The sequence below is a fragment of the Populus euphratica genome, unplaced genomic scaffold (assembly GCF_000495115.2).
Source record: "Populus euphratica unplaced genomic scaffold, PopEup_1.0 scaffold1304.1, whole genome shotgun sequence".
Taxonomy (NCBI): Eukaryota; Viridiplantae; Streptophyta; class Magnoliopsida; order Malpighiales; family Salicaceae; genus Populus; species Populus euphratica.
Window position 1 is genome coordinate 27,423 of NW_011501154.1, and position 18,231 is coordinate 45,653.

General features: G+C 28.9%; 2 protein-coding genes across 3 annotated transcripts; one reads left to right on the forward strand and one right to left on the reverse strand.

Moving 5' to 3' along the window:
• Window positions 1–1,186: 1,186 nt before the first annotated feature.
• Window positions 1,187–2,041, reverse strand: LOC105117336 (kinase-like protein). Its single transcript, XM_011014957.1, has 2 exons — window positions 1,411–2,041; window positions 1,187–1,317 (listed from the first exon to the last, which is right to left on the reverse strand). Exons 1-2 carry the CDS (start codon window positions 2,039–2,041, stop codon window positions 1,187–1,189), a joined length of 762 nt encoding a protein of 253 aa, XP_011013259.1.
• Window positions 2,042–10,341: 8,300 nt separating this feature from the next.
• Window positions 10,342–13,663, forward strand: LOC105117335 (CHY-type/CTCHY-type/RING-type Zinc finger protein). 2 transcript variants are annotated; one of them, XM_011014955.1, is made up of 12 exons: window positions 10,342–10,653; window positions 10,792–10,879; window positions 11,153–11,209; window positions 11,338–11,370; window positions 11,479–11,556; window positions 11,762–11,805; window positions 11,908–11,948; window positions 12,243–12,328; window positions 12,416–12,507; window positions 12,599–12,668; window positions 12,809–12,850; window positions 13,234–13,663. In XM_011014955.1, exons 1-12 carry the CDS (start codon window positions 10,598–10,600, stop codon window positions 13,357–13,359), a joined length of 813 nt encoding a protein of 270 aa, XP_011013257.1. In that variant the 5' UTR covers window positions 10,342–10,597; the 3' UTR covers window positions 13,360–13,663. The 2 variants fall into 2 exon arrangements, with proteins under 2 accessions (XP_011013257.1, XP_011013258.1); XM_011014956.1 differs by having other exon boundaries at window positions 12,243–12,325.
• The last annotated feature ends 4,568 nt before the right edge of the window (window positions 13,664–18,231 follow it).

Sequence of the window (18,231 nt, forward strand, 5' to 3'; positions counted from 1 at the left end):
AGCAAGCTTTTCTTTATTTTTATACTTAGAGCCTTCTTTGAAGATGTAGCTGAAGACCAGTGCCGTGAGCATAATCATAAGGCTTTATGTATATAGATATTGATTTTGTACATTCCACACCTTGTTAATATGAAGACACATTATTTGAATAAGCGTCCTTATAGTGGTGTGTATATGTTTCCATTTGAACTTGGATGGTTGAAGCGATGATTTTCATGGACTCCCATTGATGAACTGATATTGAAGTTAATTCCATTTTGGGGCCATGCAAATATTCATCCTGTGAGAGCGCAGTTAATGTTAAGAATTACTCTAGATGAGCTTGTGCGAGGTTGTAAATGTGCTTGGAGTTTTATCACCGTGTTGTAACCTAGGTCCTGGTACTAGATGCAATCCTGGTTTATCGAGTTGCGGCCATGGGGTTTTTTTTTTAGCTCCGCCATCTGCCCATGTTATAAGGGACTATTCAACCCACTATTACAATTGGGCTTATAATTGTTTCTTTCTTGTTTTCAGACCAATTTCTAGCTTTTGAAGAGATGTATACCGTTTTCACCCTTTCTTTGTCAACATGTTCCTGTATGTTTTGGCAACTTCCATTTTTTAAAAGCAACACCCTCATTTCTGCTTTTTGCAGGGTTCATCATCAGGAATGTGGAAGCTAATTGAAGGTGTTTTCTTTTCTCGTCTCCTCATGGTGATCCTGACAGAAAGTTTTTCTGTATTCTGTGTTGTTGCATATTTGAATTACTTAATTGAAATGTTAAGAGCTATTATCCCTCTTGAATCAATCTAGAATTTGAGACTGATAAAAACATATATAAAGGTGAATTAAGTTTTGAAATCGATCAGTTTGGCCATGAAAAAAGTACACCACAAGTTTTACGTACCACAAAAGTAAAAAATGAGAAGAGAATAACAAATTTATGATTAATCTTGACAGTTCTGATGAGTTCTTTCATTGGATGTTGCTAATTACCACATAAACTAGAAAAACAATTTACTTGATAAATAAATACAAGGCATTCAGCGATAAGTTTCACATATCCTGACTTTCCTCTCAAGTTGACAAATACTTTCTCGGTGAACCTACGCACCAGCTTATCTTGCAGAAAAGTTGTGTACTGTTAGTTCATTTGAATTTCTTTCATGCAGTAACATATAGACCTGAGAATTCTCCTGCTTCTTAATTTGTAGGAGGGCTTGCAACTTCTAGCTCAGCAGTTACAGGGTTTGCAACTTCTAGCTCAGCAGTTATAGGGTTTGCAACTTCTGGCTCCTCGTCAGCATTCTCTTGCTTCATGGCTTGAGGCTCTTCTGTACATGTGCAAGCAGATCAATTTAAAATATAATAACAACAAATTAATGTTTTTTATTTTAAGGTTAATCTGTCTCGAGTTTACAACAAACCATTTTCTGCTTCTTGTTTTGTTTCTTTCTCAACCGATGTTTCCTTGGCAACATCATCCAATTTAGCACTCTCATCAGACAAACTCTCCTTCTCAGACTTTCCCTCAGAAACGTTATCTGACGACTCTTCTGAAATCAACTTTCCTGGTTCCTGCTTCTCGACAACACCTTCTTCTTTAATCTCCACATCTTTGCCTCCTCCCTTCAATTCTTCTTTCTCATTTGCACCCTGTACGACAGCAACAACCTCTACTTTTGCATCTACATCTGCATCCTGTACAACAGCAACAACCTCTACATTTGCATCCTGTACAACAGCGACAGCCTCTACATTTGCATCTTGTTCACTAGCAACAGCCTCTACATTTGCATCTTGTTCACTAGCGACAACCTCTAAATTTACACCCCGAACACCAGCAACAACCATTACATTTACATCCCGAACACCAGCGACAACCTCTTTTGATGACTCTTGGCTAGGAATTTGCTTTTCTTTTTGTTCCTCCAATATGCTCGCGTTGACTGTAGGCTCTAAGTCTTTATAATTGCTTTTGTTGCTACCCACATCAGATTTCTTACGGGTGATGGTGTTTCCAGCGGCAACATCATGTTTTGATTTCCCACAACCCATTTTCTTGAATTTCTAAAAAAGAAGAGATATGCAGGCAATGAGAGTTCTCCCCCCTTCTTAATATAATTGAGGGAGAGAAACTAACTTTTGACTTGTTTGTCATTCTTTTTGGAGAACTTTCCATGCATGGTTGTATACTGACAGATGTTTTCCTGCTGTAACCATCTTTCCTTTAGAGATTCGGAGGTTGAGATTGGCTATCGGCGGATCAATGTATGAAGGGAGTTTATCTTTAGGCATGTTTTGAGGTGGCAATAGGAGGAATTATCAGGCACATGCACTGGTTTTAGGTTGTCTCATCTCATGCACAAGGTCTCTTATCTATTCCTTTTCCCTTCTATTGTACCGGTAATTATCGATATAATAAAGGGGAAGCCAGGCTAGCTTGGTGTACGTTATGACAGAGAATCAATCTGATAATCTCTATTATGGGACACAGACAAGTTCAATTCTTAATATTTGTTAAGAATTGAACTCCCTAACAATTAACTTCTATTAATGCACTGAAGACAGTACTTGATATTTATAAACCACCCAATTCATGTCCTTTTTCTTTTTATTCAAACAAATCATACATGTTCATCCACTCGAGACTGAGAGATTGATCCGAGTTAAAGATCAAAAAAAAATATTTAGTTAATCCATTCAAGCACGGTCTTCTTTACCCTTCCATCCCTCTACTCTACCCTTTTGTCATCCTTTTCTTCATCCGTCCTGCCAAATTGATATCAAACAAGAAACATATCCACCTCAAAATTTATCATTTTTTATTTTAAAATAAAAATAATTAATAATTATTAATAGCAAGAGAACTGATATTTTAGTAAAAGCAGACTAAGAAAGATCCTAAATTTACAGAAAAAATCAAGTTAGAATTTTTTTTTGACAAATTAAGAGCCTAATTGTATCTCTTTGTACCAAAACTGGAGAAACAATGTGAATTCCAAGTCAAGTTAAATGATTTCTAGATGAATCTACATAAAAATTAAATCTAAGGACATAATTAAATTGTTAATAGGCCAATTAAATTTTATTATAGCCCAAATTGAGAATTTAATTATGTTTAAGAATTAATTTGGATCCAATTAAATGATTTAATTAGGTACAAGGACTTAATAATACTTTAAATAGAATAAATTAATTTTAATAAGAGCTTAATTGGTGAAAAATTAAGTTGAAAAGCCCAATTTGGATTTAATTAAAAAGATTGAAATTTTAGGAGACCAATTTTAATTTTTACAAAGTCAATTAGTTCAAATTAAAGGTAAAATTGCAAGAAAATTAAAGTTTTGGGGAGACCAATTTTAATTTTTACAAAGTCAATTAGTTCAAATTAAAGGTAAAATTGCAAGAAAATTAAAGTTTTGGGATCAATTAATAAGGTCTAAATTGAAGAAATGCACAACAAATAACCATTTTGCAAAAGACATCAGACCATGGGGGGCAATTGATGAAAATTAAGGATGAAATTGAATAAAATTAAAAGTGTAATGATCAATTGAGAATCAATTTACATAAATCTAATGTGAAAAAGGTGTTAAAATACGGGATTGAAATTGAAGTTCTTCTAAGAAAAATTGTATAAAATTAAAAGTTTGAAACCAATCAGGAGTGTTATCGAGAGAAATCACAAATCAAAGAACTAAGTTGAACTTTATCAAAAACATCGTCATTTTAGTTACTATTCATCATCTTCTTCAAATTTTCATCAAAAAATTGCTTAGAGAACTATTTTTTAGAGGCATTTAATGCTTCATTTCTCCACCAAATCAGACAAAATTACATGAAAATGATCATCTAATATCTTACTACACCCTAATATCGTCTTTTCTAGTCAATTGATACCACAACAGTCGTGACACTAGTGCAAAGATACCAACTTAGGTAGCCTTCAACTGTCATATTTGACAATTCATGATTCTCATTTTAAGTCAACAGTTGAGATCCTTCAAGATTGAATCAAGGGTCAAGATTTAACATAATTACAGACAAGACATCTTTCTTTCAACCTTTTTAAATAGAGTTGTGTTTCATGGCATTAGCATGAAGAACATTGTGTGAAAAGTGGGTAAAAAACGATCAGCCCCCCTGTTATTTTTCTACAAGTTTTATTCTCCCTCCCATCTCTCCACTATGTTTTTAGTCGCTGCCACCTCAACACAACAGTTAACAAACCATAACACAACCTCCTCCACTAACTCATCTCCTCGTTGATGACAGGAACCACCACTGCTAATCTCTCATTCTCCCTTTCTATCGTAGACCTTTTCTTCTTCCTACACCACGAGAACTTAGCCACCACCTCAACATCACTACGAGCTCCCAGCCTTTCTACAGTCCCTAGCTAGACCATTGACAACAATCGCAACCTCTACACTAAGTAAGCCTCTACTTCTCCTTCCTTCATCCCTCATCTAAATGTAGGATGTGAAATTATTCATGTTCTATAACTGTTGGCAGCAAATGCAAACTAGATTGCACCCATTTCGGCTCAAATTAAATAACTAGGTCTAGTCCAACCCAGTTAAAAAAAAATCAATTTTTTTTTTTAGATTAACATGGATGTCCGAACCAATTAAAAAAAAAACCAGATTTGTTGGGCTATTAGTTGACCAAACTCAGCTTGGTCTGACCTAGTTGGCTAGACCGGCTCAACCCATATATTTATAATAATAATAATAATAATAATAATATATTAAAAATAAGTAAAAATAAGTAAAAATTCAAAAGGCCTTTTAAAAAATTTGTGATTTTATCGTATATTTTTCTAACAATTATACATAATATTATGTTGTCTATTTACATTGTAAGATATAAATCTAGCATTAAAATACTTGATTTTCTCCAAAACATTTCAAAAAACATTTTAAAAATTCAAAACAAATCTCAATTTTGTTTTAAATTATTTCTTCTTTCCAAAAAAACAAAAAAAAAATTATTTTTATGCATACGGCCGAATCCTAAAAGTTTTCTAAATATACTCTTTATATATATATAAAAAATACATATTTTGAAATTTAAAAATAGATATCATAACTAGTTTACTATTATCTATTAAGGTTCAACTAAAATATCAAAAATCATTCACCAATCATTTTACTCACTTTTATATTTAAAATGTTAGGGTTTAATTTTAGACTTTAATATTCAAGGGATGTAAAACTATACGGTAGAGTATACACCTAAATATTAAAGTATAAAATATAAAATAAATACGATGCTAAAATTTAGTTTTTAGAACGGTTAGAATTTAACCCGATAAGAAAGAAAAAGACTCTCTCATAAAAAAAAATCTATCTTGAACAGTAAATGAAACCATCAAATATAAATATGATCTAAAAAAATAATTAAACAACAATACAATTTATTTTAAATAAAATATACTAAAGTGTTGTGTTTACTTCTTACTTGACCAATTCCTTATGAGAAATCTTCAACCATAAATTTCCTAATAACCTGAATCCTATATTACAACTTTTTAATCTTATAATTATACTCAACATCCTTTTCTTTTCCGATATCTCGAGGGAGGTAATAGCGTGCCGTTCTACGCCATCCCCTGATAAAAGATATACCCTCCAAATGTTTCTTGGCTAAGCCACGGTGCTGGGTTTTGCAGCCTTAATTTGTGCCTGATACAAGCTCTGAATCCAAAATTACCCAATGCCTCTGATTTGACCTTCGCCAATAAGCTGAATCAATACTTGAATGGTAATTCCTTGCTTTGAAGGTGAAAGAGGGAGGGCTTTTGGTGCTTGTAATTCTGCTGCAGAGGTGAGTTACATTTTACTTTTGAGTAGTTATGATTTTTTGCACCGTTGAGATTCTACGAGGGTTTTTGCTCGTTCTTGGTACTAGAGTTGAAATCAATACATGTATAATAATCCACTTTTGAAAAATCGTGCATGGTGACAACAGTAGGAAGAACCGCCTACGAAAAGGAAAAAAGTTGGAGGATATATTTATGTCAATTTAATTTTTCAACAATAAGAAGAATATTTGTTTTTACATTTAAAAAATATTTATTTTTTATTTTTTTGTTTTACTTTAATCTTTCTTTAATATTTTTAAATCATTTTGATTTATTAATACCAAAAATAAATTTAAAAATATAAAAAATATTTTTTATCTAGAATTTCCTCGATGTCAAATGAGCTTTCAGTGAAGTTACAGAAAGAAGGTTTGTAAATACACATCTAATATCATTGAAATTGTTCCATCCTCGAACTGTTCCTGGCTTTGTGATTATGCAGATATTTTTTTACATCCACTGTTTCACCCTTTATGTTATGATTAATGTTTAAAATTTAAATATCAACAATTTTTGGAAAAAAAAAAGAAAAAAAAAGAAGTTTTATATGAAGTGGGACAACGGAAAATGCAACATGTGTTGTCTGTTCTACTGTGAACCTATTTTTATTTATTTAATTAAATTAGATAGTCTACTTTCATGTGGATTCACCTCGAGTGTTCATCATTTTGAAGTGGATATGGGCAAGATAGCAAGAAAGAAATCAGAGTCGAGAAGATGTATAGTCTGTTTTACCTTCCCAGATTCCTTTATAAATGCATTTTTTTAAGTATAGTTGAATAATGAAAAAATTCATATGCACAAAATGTAGATATATTTAATATCTATATAAAAAAATTAACTTATTTTAATATATTTAACATGTTTGAATAAAATAATAGACTTCACTATGAAATATTTAAGAATACAATAGCGATTGTATTTTAAAAATTTTTTATTTGAAAATATATTAAAATAATATTTTTTTTATTTTAAAAAATTATTTTTGAAACAGCACAAAAAAATAATCTAAAAACAACCAAAAAATTAATTTTTAAAAAATAATAAAATTTTAAAAATATTGTTGAAAAAAAAAATAAACACAATATATCTATATATATCTAGAGTAAAAAGAAATCATCTCAACCTAATAAATTAAGTTATTAGGTTTGGTTTTAAGATATGATATATATTATTTTTTAAGATACTTACTCAAGTGAAAGTTCTTGAGGTTTGAAATTTACACTGTCTTGAATTATTTTATACTTAATTTTTATTAAATAAATAAGAATAATGAGATTTAAATTCATAATCGCTTGATTTTTAAAGTTATAATACTATGTCAAAAAACCATTTTAATCCAATAGTTTAAGCTGTTAGATTAGATCGCAGGATATTATTTATATTATTCTCTAACACTTCACTTCTCTTATGTTTGGGAGTAGGATTAAAATTGTATTTAAAAAAATTAAATTTTTTATTTTTATTTTTTATATTTATAAATTATTTTAATACGTTAATACTAAAATTAACTTATAAAATATAAAAAAATATTATTTTAATATATTTTGAAATAAAATATATTTTAAACTGCATCATCTACTATCACATTTACAAGTTAAATATATTGCCTGCAACTTGAAGCTTTGTTTGCATGTGCAATTCCAATTTAAGTGCAACTGCACAGAACTCTAAGCAGACTCTCTTCCTTTCTCTGGGACTTGGAAACGAACAAGAAAGGAATAAATCTTGCGGCAGCCTCCACGCATGGTGATTTTATTTTCCAAGGAAAATCAGCCGGTACTGGGAATTAAACATGTTCTGCTCTCGATTAATGATTTTAAATCTGGTTCTGAACCGGTTTAAAATCTAGTTTATAAATTATAACTGAATCAATTCTATTTTTTTATAAATTAAAATGGTATTATTTCAATAAAAAAATAATAACTAACAAGTTATAATCAGATTTTTAACTAAATCTTGCTTTATTCAAGAAAATACCTTACTTTGGTTTTTGGTTTTTTTTTAAATAAATATTAATGAATTTTAGTTGATGCTGGAGCTGTAATCTTGACAAAAAAATATTAAAAATTTAACTAAAATTTCTTCTTTTTTTTTAATGTATATTTATAATGTGTTTATCTACCTCGCACGTAAACATCACACTAGGATATAATTGTGCTTTAAATACTTTTAAGAATAAGATAAAAAAAGATTAAAAAAAATGTATTTTGTGTGTTTTTATATGTAATAATTGATATTACTCGTAAACTTGAAATAACATAATAAAGTCATATAATTATTAAAATCAATAATTAAGTGTTATAATTAAAATAAATAACTTAGAAGTGATTTAAAAACCTTGATTTTTACACCACCATGTTAAAGATTTATAAGTTTTAAAATTTTTCATCTTAAAATTTTTTTAAGATAATATTTTTTTAATATTAAAACGATATCAAACCAGATTAATCTTGGCTACTCTGCGATCTAAGCCATGAATTTTAATGAATTTAATAATTTTATTTTTTATAAATTATTTTTATGATAATATTCAATGCTTGCAAAATTGAATATTAATTCTAAAAAAATATTTATTTAAAATTATGATAACTCTATAGAAAATATAAAAAAATAAATCATGAATTTTATTTCTCATCCAACCCAATATTAAAGAAGAGTGAAATAAAAAAATTAATAAATAATTATATAAAAATTAAATTAAAAAATCAATAACCAAAAAAAAAAAAGAATCAAAATGCCAAAAAAAAAAATAACAATGTACTAATGGGTGTGGAGAAACAATATTTTCCCCACACTTTTAGCTTTATACTTAATTAAGTCACATATATTTTTTTTATTAAGATTAAGCTGATTTATTCCATCATTACAATCAAGGTTTTAATGGAAAAGAGATTTTTAAAAGAGAATATTTTCTCTAAATGTATTAACTTAAATGGAAAGGGATTTTCTTAAACCTTTTTGTTTGGAAGCTTAATCTATATTAGTAGAAATTTTTAAAAAATATTTTAACAAAAAAATCTTATTTTTTATATTCTGATGTTAACCACCCATGAATCTTATTTTTATGTTAAAACATAATACTGAATAATAATATTTTTTTATAATTTTTTGTTTGTAGAACTCAATATTTTTTGATGGATTTAGGTTGTGTTTATGCTTTTGTTTTTGAATGCTTTTTTTAAAACAGTTTTTAATTTGTAAAATATCAAATTGATATATTTTTTTTAGTGTTATTTGATGATTTTAAAAAATTAATATCAAAAAATAAAAAAACTAAAAAAAAATATTTTAATATTTTTTCAAATACAAAGCTACTTAGAGTATGAGAGGAGGTGTTTATATTTAATTTTTTAGTACTTGGAAAATTATTAAATTGATGATTGTTTAGTATTTGTTTTTCTAATATAATAATATGATAAACATAGGCTCGCTCTGCCTCTCCCACGAAAGGGGGAAGATATGCATGTGAAAATGCCCGCTGCCTTTTCGTGATAGTTGTAGTGATTTCCAATTGGTCCATGCTGCGGCGCCTGTCGCTTTGTATAAATTCACCACCCGCTGGCAGCCCCACCTTATCCCCTTCTCCTCTCTCCTCCTGCATGCCCCACTAGACGTGCTTGATGATTTTCATGGATAATTATCAAAATCTTCCTATAAAAAACTAAGAAATATCTTTATTTTTTTTTATTTTTAATTGTGAGTGTCCAGATAATCTTAATCTTAACTAATTTTCTAAAATCTTGATATTAATTACTATATAAGTATATAATAATATGATATTTATAATACTAGAACTGATTATTTTTAATAAATAAAATTAAAATCTGATAATTAAATTATATTTCTTATAATTTATTTTTTTATTTATTATAAATGGTTATCAACATTTTTTTATTTTTTGAGGTAGAAATAACCCATTATTATATTATTTATCTATCAATAAATGAGTTGGATTTAGATTTTCTTGATGAGTTACTTCTACATCTATCCAATTGACTTTTTTTTATATATATATTTAATGAACTATTAAATTAAGAAATGCATCATGCTATTTTTATATTTATCAAACTTAAAATATAAAAAAAAATTAATATAAATATCGAGTTTGATAAATTAATTTTATTATTTTTAAAATTTTTAAAATGATATTTTTTTAATTTTATATTTTAATATTAAATTAATTTAAAATTAAATTTTATAATTTATTTTAATTTTTTTATAACATTATTATAATTTTATAACTTGAATTATATATTTAATATGCCAATCTATTGAATCGATAAAATATAACATTATTTTAATATTTTATATAAAAAATATATGCTAAAATATCAAAATATCACTGTCGCGGTATTTGAAAAAATATTGTCTGATTAAAACAATTTATTTTTCTCACAATTTCTAGCTAATAATCTGGTTGAAGCTAATACAAGAATACCGTGAATATTATTTTTTTAACCTTCTCTAATAATCTGGTCGAAGCTAATGTCTGAATATTTTTACCATTAAAAGTAAAGGAAAGGAAAAGTATCAGTGGATCACTTAAAAAAATAAAACAGATTATATTTCTCGTTGCAAATTGCTGGCGGGGTGGCTTTCTATTGATTGCTGCTATTTTGAGGATAAGGACAAGACCATCCCATCCTTCCCAAATCAGGAAAGTCCTCTGTGCAGCCCTAGTCTTTCCTTCCTCTTTCTCTCTACTTCATTTTTTTATCCTCTCATCCATTCCTCCATAACTCATGGAATCCACTCCTGTTTCCAATGAACGTCTTGATTTTGGAAAGATGGGTTACGGGTGCCTTTTCTTTCTTCCCCTTCTCTCATTTCTCGGTTTCTTGATGTTTCCTCATACTTTTCTTGTAGTTTCATTCCCCTTCTTCCATCTCTTAGCTTGGTATTCGTTTCTCGATGTTAAATTTTCTTTTTTTTGTAGATGCCAACATTACAGGAGAAGGTGCCAGATTCGAGCTCCATGTTGCAACGAGATTTTCACTTGTCGCCACTGTCACAACGAGGCCACGGTATTATAATATTACATCTTCGTTGTTGGGCTCAATGTTTCCATCTTTATACATTTTCTTGATCTGGATTGGCTTTCTAGGAGCTTTTGTAGCAAGATTTTCTCTATCTTGTTCTTCCTTCTTTAGTTTGAAAGTTTAATTAATATGCTACTCTTGTATCATTTCTTCTTTGATTCTTCTAGAGCAATATTCTTGTCTCTTCTTGTCCTTTAAGCATGTAACTGTTAAATATTCGTATTGATACGGGGTTATTTGGCATCTTTGATTTATCAGAATATGTTGAAGAACTTCTGCGATCGTCATGAGATCAATCGATATGATGTCAAACAAGTATGTTGTATAACCTTGGTTTGTTGCTCACAAATTTTGTTTTGCGATGCATGTTTTTTGATTTTCTTAAGCTACAGGTTTATGAATTAGCATTGATGTGAGAGATGTGGCTTGTATTGATGTTTCAGGTTATATGTGCAGTTTGTGACACAGAACAGCCAGTATGAATATTTCTGGATTTGTAATTGAAAGTTATCTTGTTGGGTTTTTCTTTTCTTTTCTGATTTTGATTGTATTTTATTCATTATCCGGTTTCAATTCTGTTCCAGGTTGCTCAAGTTTGCACGAACTGTGGTGTAACTATGGGGGAATATTTCTGCAAAATTTGCAAATTCTTTGATGATGATGTAATTTTACCTTCTGAAATCGATTTCTCAGCTTTGGTCTGTTGAATATTGATTCTTTACTGTCAGAACATTCGCTTCTTTATTGCTATTGAGTTACCTCTTTTACCATCTTATTACTTGGTTGTTATTTGATTTTTGATGAACGGTACTTGTTTAACATTTGTAGTTGATGCTAACTTGTTCTGGTTACATTCATTAATTGCAGACCGCAAAAGGACTGTTCCATTGTGATGATTGTGGGATCTGTAGGTGAGTAAGCTTGTTTGATCAGTTTATCCTGTTTCTTTCTTCTGAAAAAACTGTTTAAGGAACCCACAAGATTAAACTGTGTTTGTTCGTGATCAAAAACAGAGTTGGTGGTCGCGAAAATTATTATCACTGCAAGAAGTGTGGTATGCATTCACTACCTTTTGGCTTTGGTGTTCCCAACAGTTGGATTCTCATCACCTCAAGCATGCAATTGGTTACCATGTTTGGTATTTGTTTTCCTTGTTGGTATGCACATAAGCACATAACCTTTCCAAAAACAATATGCCTCCCAACCTCTCTTTTATACCTCTGCTGATGTAAGCTCTTTGTCAAGAGTTTTGATTTCGTCTATCTATAGATTACATGGATATGGTTTTAAAGCTTTCTGTTTTCCATGTTCAAATCTTGAATACCAACTATGTTTGATAAGTGTGCAGGTTCTTGCTATGCAACATCTCTTCTTGATAATCATTTGTGTGTGGAGAACTCTATGTGTCATCATTGCCCCATATGTTATGAGGTTGTTATTATAATTGCCTTAATTGTGTGAAGAAGAAATTTTATATATATATATGTATATACACTGACATTTCCGTCCTTTCTTCTGTAGTATTTATTTGATTCACTAAAAGAAACTAATGTAATGAAATGCGGGCACACTATGCATGGTGAATGCTACGATGAGATGATAAAGCGTGACAAGTAAGTAGTCTTCAGTTCTTTTTTTTTTTTTTTTCTCTAGTGATCTACATGTCAAAAATTGGTTTCTGATTGAATTGATAACATTTACCAGATACTGCTGTCCCATATGCTCCAAGTCTATAATTGACATGTCTAAAACCTGGAAGAGAATAGATGAGGAGGTAAGTTACTATAAATTTGAGCTTAAACATGGATGCTAGACTGCTAGTTTTAGTTAATCTTCTCAAACTTGCTTGCTATAACACTATAGCCCTGCATCAAATCTATTACAATACTGATTTGTTATAACATATGTTGTCAGATAGAAGCAACTGTCATGCCTGAGGATTACAGCCACAGGAAGGTGCACGCCTGCTTTTCATTCTTTGAAGCCAACCTGGAGTTACATATTCATTTTGTCTGTTATTTTACCCTTTATTCACTTGCATTTAAACATTGCCACGGCACCACTCAAGCTACCTGCTTGTGAACTATGATGTTGAACCGACGGGCAGCATGATGTGAAGCTAAGATTGAGTATCATTTAGTCATCATTATTAGGAAAAGGTTTCGATAAAGTTGCATGAAGTTTTCAATGCGTCGAAAAAGATGATAGCTAAGCGTTTTCCTTTTTCATTAGCATTAAAAACTTTTGCAGACATTCCAGCCAGGTTCGTTTCATATGACTGAACACACAACAGTATTGCGGTAATAAACTCACCGGAGTTGGTATGTATGTTAATTCAGGTCTGGATCCTATGTGACGACTGCAACGACACTACCGAAGTTTATTTCCACATAGTCGGGCAGAAATGCAGCCACTGCAAATCATACAATACCCGAACAATTGCACCTCCAGTTCTACCTCAATGAATAGGTTTGGCAAAATGCATCCAGCCTCGTAGGAGCATTGGTTGCTTGCATGTGAACCATGCTGGATATTTTTACGTGTATTAGACCATTTTGAATGCTGGCTAATTGTTTACTAATTCTGTTCTATTGCAAAACGATTCAGAAGTGGCCTCTGGGTGCCTCAGAAACTTCTCTCAGGTTATTCTTCCTCCAATATTGGGAGTCGAAACCCAGTTATTGAGTCTCTGGGTTCTTGTAAACTTCTCTTTATACACAAACAAACCAAAACAATGGTTCCTGTTATGTACTCCTTCTGATTATGTCATCTTGTTGAATTTTCTGGTATTGTATAATAATAGCCAATCCGCTATCCATTGCGGGTCGGATATGTTACTTACCAATAAAAAATTAAACATGCAGGTATTTTCAAAGTGTTTTTTTTATATTTCCAAAATATAATAAAAAAACTTATATATGTGACTAATTAAATAAATTGAGAACTATTTATATAAAAAATAAAAAAATATCATTAATGATAAATAAAAATGAAATTAAAAAAATTAAGAACAAATATAGATCAAGATATTTAATCTCATAACAAAAATTTTTTATTTGGTTGTGGTTAATGAATTTATTTATTAAAATTATTTATTTATTAAATTAAATTAATTATAATAGAAACTCACACACATAAAATTAATTAAATAAAAAAATAAAATATTAAATAAGGCTTCACATATTATAAATATTATCCAAAATATTTTTTTATTTTTTAAAAATAAATTTAATTTATATAAAATGCATAAAAAAGGTATATATGAATCAAACTAACCCAATAAAAATGAAATACACACCATATAATTAAAAAATAATTGATGCTTATAAAAGGCTAAATAAGCCAAAAACATAATAGAGAAGAAGTATTAATTAAAATATAAATTTAAAAATTACTTAAAAACAAAAAAAACAATTTTTTAAAAAGAAAATAGGCCAGCTGTTGTTGGGCATGGTACGTTGAGCTAGGCATCTGGCCCATAAGGATAGAGCCTTTTGACACAATAAAAAAATTAATGTCTTCTTCCAAATATAATAGTGTCAAAATAATAAATAACCCAACAAAACTATGGTCGAACCACAGGGAGGTTAACAATATAAATTACAAATAATAATAATAATCATAATAAGTTAAAAAAGACTTTGAGATGTAAGATTAATGTGAGGATTAAACATGATAAAAACAAATGTTAAGGTTAGAGGATCCACTAATAGTATTTCAAACAAGTATAGTATAAACTCTTTTTATTACTCAAATAGAAACCACACACAAAGAAGTTGCAATTGGATTATAAATTATTAATATGATTACATTAGTTTTTTTATTCGAATAATGTTAATACTTGTAAATGGTGTTAGGTATTCATGATTATAACTTATGTTAATAACAAAACAAGTTCTTTTCATATCACAGGTATCGATTATACCATACGGTTGAGCTATGAAAGTGTCAAGTATTTGTTGTACCAAGAATTATATAATATAAATCTAGATTAACCACTTAATAAGCAAAGTATTAAAAGTGAATAAGATAACAAATATAAAACATGTTAGTATCAAATATTAAAATCCATGTTGAGTATATATTATACTTATTCCTTACACCATTAGTGTAATATTTTCACCTTGACATAATAAACTTAGCTAAACATAATGAAGAAGAGAAACATAAATAAATAAGATAAGAGTATAAATAAGATATAAGTTAAATAAGTAGAGGAAATGAAAGGCATAAGTAAGATATTAATGAAAGCAAAACTTAAGTACTACAAAAATATAAAGCGAGCAAAAACATGATCTTGATTTGAAAACCAAGATGTCTAAATACATGACAAATGCTTCCTTTTATAGGCTAAAATTTGAAACTATGGATTTGTTGACTAATTGTTGAGTGGGTGACCACATCTTGACTTGGTGACAATCCTTATCTTATTATCTGAACAAAACGTCATTGCTAACATTAGAATTTGAACAAATTATTTTCATGAAAGTTTTGGGAAATTATCTCAATTTTCCAACAAAAAAAATAATAATAAGTGCATTTGGACTTCTAGAACTCAAGATATGGGATGAACACTGAATAGTATTTAAGCTACAGGACATATTCGGATTTTTCTGTTGTTGCTACAATTTGAACTTGAAAATGACCTTTTTGAATCTTGAACTTCTATGAAAGTTTTAGATCTATATCTTAGCTTTCCATCCATATAAAACAGACCTAAATCTAAGTTCTACAACTCTAGTTATGATCCAATAACCGAATGGTGTTCCAGTTTAAATTGAACTAACATCTCTTTTATAATCTTAGCCATTTCTTTATCTTCTTACTTGCAGTAAGTAAACTCATCAATCAATCTATTGATTTATGTGATAGACCTATATTTAAGATGAATATTTACCATAAATTAAATATATCTTATATTATTAGATATATTATTATAAAACATACTCTATTTAATGAGTTATTGATATTTCAAGTGCAAAATAATGATATAAAACCTTGATAAAAATACACTTTTATATACTAATCATCATTTGTGTACTGACTTACAAGGGTAGCCCATGTGCCTGAGCCCTTAATTGTTTTTTTTTTTAAAAAAAGCCAAAGACATTTGCCTTAATTTTTCTTTAAAAAAATGAAATAAACAACACATTTCAACTATTATAGTAGCCATAAAATTGGGTTTTTGGTTTTTTTTTTCATAAAAACCTAATTTTTAACCCATTTTATACTCAAAACTCCTAGAAAAGACCCTAAACACCTTAATAAACCCATAAATATTCATAAATAAACCTGAAAACAAAAACAAAACCTAAAACAAAAACACTTCTTGAGTTAAGATCTTTTTTAGGCAATTATAAGGCTTAAAAACATCAAGGTTGAGCCCCTTTCATTGTTGGTAACAAGATAGATAATTTTGGTGGCTAGAATAATTGTAAACACCCTTTTTCTCTCTTTAATGATGGAATCCAGGAAGTCCTCCTTTCTCTTTTCTAATTAGAGATTAAAATATAAGAAAAATAAAGTTTTGGAGCAAAATTTAATCTTAAACATTAAAAGAGACCAAAATTATATTATTTGTAAAGTTTAAGATGAAAGTGTATTTAAAAAAAAAACTTTGGACACATCACCCATTTTGGCTACCTTTTTTCATTTAGATCCTTCTTCCTTCTATGTTGCCTTTGCTTAAGAAATCATTAGCAATTGACTTTTAATTTAGGGTCAAATCATCAAAAATAAAAGTTTAAAAACTAAAGTGAAAAATAAAAATATACAGTAAGTGAATAGTAATATATGAGCATGTGAACAATGCAACATCGTGTTTTGTCTATAGTAAAAACACCACATGCTTTAATTTTAATGATAACTAAAAATAAAATTTAAAAAATTAGGAGTCTTATACAAATCAAGATATTTAATCCCATAAGACTAGATATTTATCAAGTTGTTTTTGCTAAATTTATTTATTAATTTTTTTAATCAATTGATAATAGAAATAGACACACATATTAAATTTATTGAATAAAATAAAAGGAAAAACAATATTATGCAAGACTGTATATATTAGAAATATTATATAAAAATAAACATTTTTATTTTAAAAAATAAAGTTCATATATACAAAAGATTAAAAAAATTATAAATGACTCAGAATAATCTTTTTAAAAATTAAACATACAACACCGAAAAAAATATCTATGAAAAAAGGTTAAATGAGCAAAAATAAAATCACAGGGGAGGGATATTAGTTTAAAAACTAATTCAAATTATTTTTAAAAAGATTTATTAAAAAATCAATTAAAAAAATATTAAAAAATAATAACTTGGGTGTTGTGACTTAACTCATCAAACTCATGATTCAAGTCATTAACTCAACTAAGTTTAATAATTATTTTTATCTTAAATTTATATTAAAAAAAAGGCAAAAAAAATCTTAGACTCACAATCCTATGGCCCAATAGCCCAGACATGTAGGTGGGCCTAAGGATTTTTTTTTTTAAGAGATGGATGACTTATCATTCACCTCTATTTTTGTAGGAAAACAAACAAATGACGTATTGTCTGCAAACCCAGATTCATGTTATCATTATGCTGATCGGAAAATTAAAGCAATGTTTCTTTTGCCCAAAAAACATAATTTTTAATCATTTCAATTCAAAAACATCTCACCAACACCTTTAATATACCTACAAACTAACCCGTCAACCCAAATATCCACAAAGAGTTTTAAAACCCAAAATCAAACTAGATTAGTTTTGGCTTCCTCGACCAGGCAAGATTGAGGTTCTAAAAAATCACTTTCAACCTCCTCTTATCGCATAGAACTTGTGGACACCAAGAAAAATTATTTTGGTCACCGAAAATGGCGTGAACGATGATTTTCTCTCTTGTCATTAGAATTCAGTGTCCCATCTCTCTATCTTTCCTCTCTCTGTAACCAAGGTTGAAAAAAATATACAAATGAGCTTTTTTTTTTATCAAAAGTAAATTTATGAAATTTAAACGATCCTAAATTGTATAAATTATGTTATTTTTAAAGATTGATGACTTAAGCATATTTTTTATGAAATCTCTAGCATTGACCCATATTTAACGCCTATTTCATTTCGTTTCTTCTTTCAATTCCACTATTGCCTAAAAATCGAAAGTAACTGGGCTTCAATTAGGATTAAGTCACCCAAAAAACAACTTTGAGGACCAAAATAAATTATTACAAAATAAACAGTAAATCCATAGTGTTCTGTAAGTGTATAAACAATGTCAATCTATAGTAAATCATTCACACCTTTTAACGTATTCTATAATTTTAAATTAGGCCAATGGAAATATATTTTTTT